This window comes from Nestor notabilis, unplaced genomic scaffold (genome assembly GCF_000696875.1).
Source record: "Nestor notabilis isolate BGI_N333 unplaced genomic scaffold, ASM69687v1 scaffold21302, whole genome shotgun sequence".
Classification (NCBI taxonomy): Eukaryota; Metazoa; Chordata; class Aves; order Psittaciformes; family Psittacidae; genus Nestor; species Nestor notabilis.
The window spans coordinates 1-2,537 of NW_009918242.1; the positions used below are offsets into that span (position 1 = coordinate 1).

General features: G+C 57.5%; 1 protein-coding gene across 1 annotated transcript; it reads left to right on the forward strand.

Moving 5' to 3' along the window:
• Nucleotides 1–411: 411 nt before the first annotated feature.
• Nucleotides 412–1,503, forward strand: LOC104401896 (prolactin-releasing peptide receptor-like). Its single transcript, XM_010009620.1, has one exon. The coding sequence runs from the start codon at nt 412–414 to the stop codon at nt 1,501–1,503; it is 1,092 nt and encodes a 363-aa protein (XP_010007922.1).
• The last annotated feature ends 1,034 nt before the right edge of the window (nt 1,504–2,537 follow it).

Sequence of the window (2,537 nt, forward strand, 5' to 3'; positions counted from 1 at the left end):
CGGGAGATGGAAAGCAAAAGATGCTGCAGGAGTCCTTTTGTTCTGCTTCAGGCCAGCGCAGCTCCCGAAGCGGTTCTTCCCGGGGGCATCCCGACCCGATCCGAGCATGCCTATCCCTCTGCTCTAAGCCGGCAGCTCCGTGTCCTGCTGGTTAACCACTTCATTCCCGATCTATCCATACGGAAGCTCCGCTGAGCCTGCCACGGGGCACCTTTGCTCTTAAAAGGTCCCACATCTTGTAAGTCAGCTGGTGCATCAGTACAGGGCTGGGCAAGAGGACCTGGATGGACCCTGGGGTGGGTTCTGCTGCCCAGAAGCACAACCAGAGCAGGTTCCTTCCCTAGTCAGGGCTGACACTCCCATCTCCAGTTTCCAGGCGTGGAGGAGCAGTGTTGGCAGCAGGAGATCCCCATGGCTCACAGCCGGCTGCCCAACGACTCCTGGCAGAACAGCTCAGCCCCTCTCTTCACCGGCCTGGACCTCCTCCTGGAGCTGAAGCCGCTCTTCATCCCGCTCTACGCCACGCTGGTGGTGGTGGCATGCACAGGGAACCTCTTCCTCATCCTCCTCATTGCCCTCACCAAGAAGCTGCACTGCACCACCAACTTCCTCATCGGGAACCTGGCAGTGGCCGACTTCATCATGTGCCTGGCCTGTGTCCCCCTCACTGTCTCCTACGCCTTTGAGGTGCGGGGCTGGCTCTTTGGGATGTTCATGTGCTACTTCATCACCCTGATGCAGGCTGCCACCGTCTTCGTGTCGGTGCTGTCCCTCACGGCCATTGCCATCGACCGGTACGTGGTGGTGGCGTACCCCATCCGCAGGAGGATCAGCCGCAGGTCCTGCATCTGCCTCGTGGCCTGCATCTGGTTACTCTCCATCGTGGCCTCCATTCCCACCTCGCTGCACACCCACTACTTGGATCTCAACACCATTGGCCATGACATGATCATCTGCGAAGAGTTCTGGAAGCACGAAGAGAGAGCGCGGCTGCTGTACTCGTGTCTGATGCTCTTCCTGTCCTACGTGCTCCCACTCTTGGCAGTGTCAGTCTCCTTCTGTGCCATCACCTACCACTTACGAAGGAGGAACGTCCCGGGCGCTGCCTACCCCTGCCAGGACAAATGGACCAAAACGAAGCAGAAGACCTTCCGGGTGCTCACCATCTCCGTGGTGTGCTTTGCTATCTGCTGGCTGCCCCTCCAAGTGGTCAACTTCATCAGAGACATCGATGAGGAGTTCACCATCCTGGACAAGAAGTACGTCAACGTCATCCAGGTCTCCTGCCACCTGATTGCCATGAGCTCTGCCTGCTACAACCCTTTTATCTACGCCTCCCTCCACGACAAGTTCTGGTTCCACCTCAGCAGCTACTTCTATCGCAAGAAGAAGAGCTCCAGCATGATGTCCTGCAAGGCTTCTCGGTTCAATACCTGCTCCACGCTGGCAGATGCTCCTACTGGGGTCTCAGATAAGATCGCTTTGCAAACCAGACTATCTTAACTGAAGACCCTCAAGAGATCACTTTGGATTTTGGACCTGTGTGCACTGTGCTTTAGACTGGAGCAGGCTGCTGGTTGTGGTGGCACGTTGCTGCTCCCAGAAGAGGTCTTTTGTGCTAGGTAAGGGCACAAGGGAAGGCATCGATAGACTTTGTGGTGGAGCTGCAACTAGGACCAGCTCAAGGATGTTTTGTTCTTTGGGAACACAAATTGGTGCAGCAGCAAACGCCCCAACCAGGCAAAGGCAGAGTAATTCGGAGCAGGATGTACCTGCCAGCCCATGTAGACATGTTGGGGCAGCAGAAGGTGTTTTCACCTGACCCAGACAGCAGGAAAGACCCGAGTGTCAATGAAACAACAGTTGCTTGGCTCATTGCAGCAGAACAACGGGATGAGCAAGTTTCCTACTGGGCTTTTACAGCCCTTGTCCCACCTCCTGTTTGGGATGAGGCACTCACCCTGGATCCCAGCTCCTGGTTGGGATGGGGCACACACCCTGGATCCCAGCTCCTGGCTGGGATGGGGCACACACCCTGGATCCCAGCTCCTGGTTGGGATGGGGCACTCACCCTAGATCCCAGCTCCTGGTTGGGATGGGGCACACACCCTGGATCCCAGCTCCTGGCTGGCATGGGGCACACACCCTGGATCCCAGCTCCTGGTTGGGATGGGGCACTCACCCTAGATCCCAGCTCCTGGTTGGGATGGGGCACACACCCTGGATCCCAGCTCCTGGCTGGGATGGGGCACACACCCTGGATCCCAGCTCCTGGTTGGGATGGGGCACTCACCCTAGATCCCAGCTCCTGGTTGGGATGGGGCACTCACCCTGGATCCCAGCTCCTGGCTGGGATGGGGCACTCACCCTGGATCCCAGCTCCTGGCCAGGTACCACATGCAGCCAGCGCTGTATCTGCAGCACAAAGACCTCTCCCTGTGGTTTATTTGGAGGCGAGTCAGGTTCTGAGCAAGGCAAACACACGTGGGGCACATTTAAACACACTTTGGAGCACGTTTGTCTTCATTCTGTGGGAT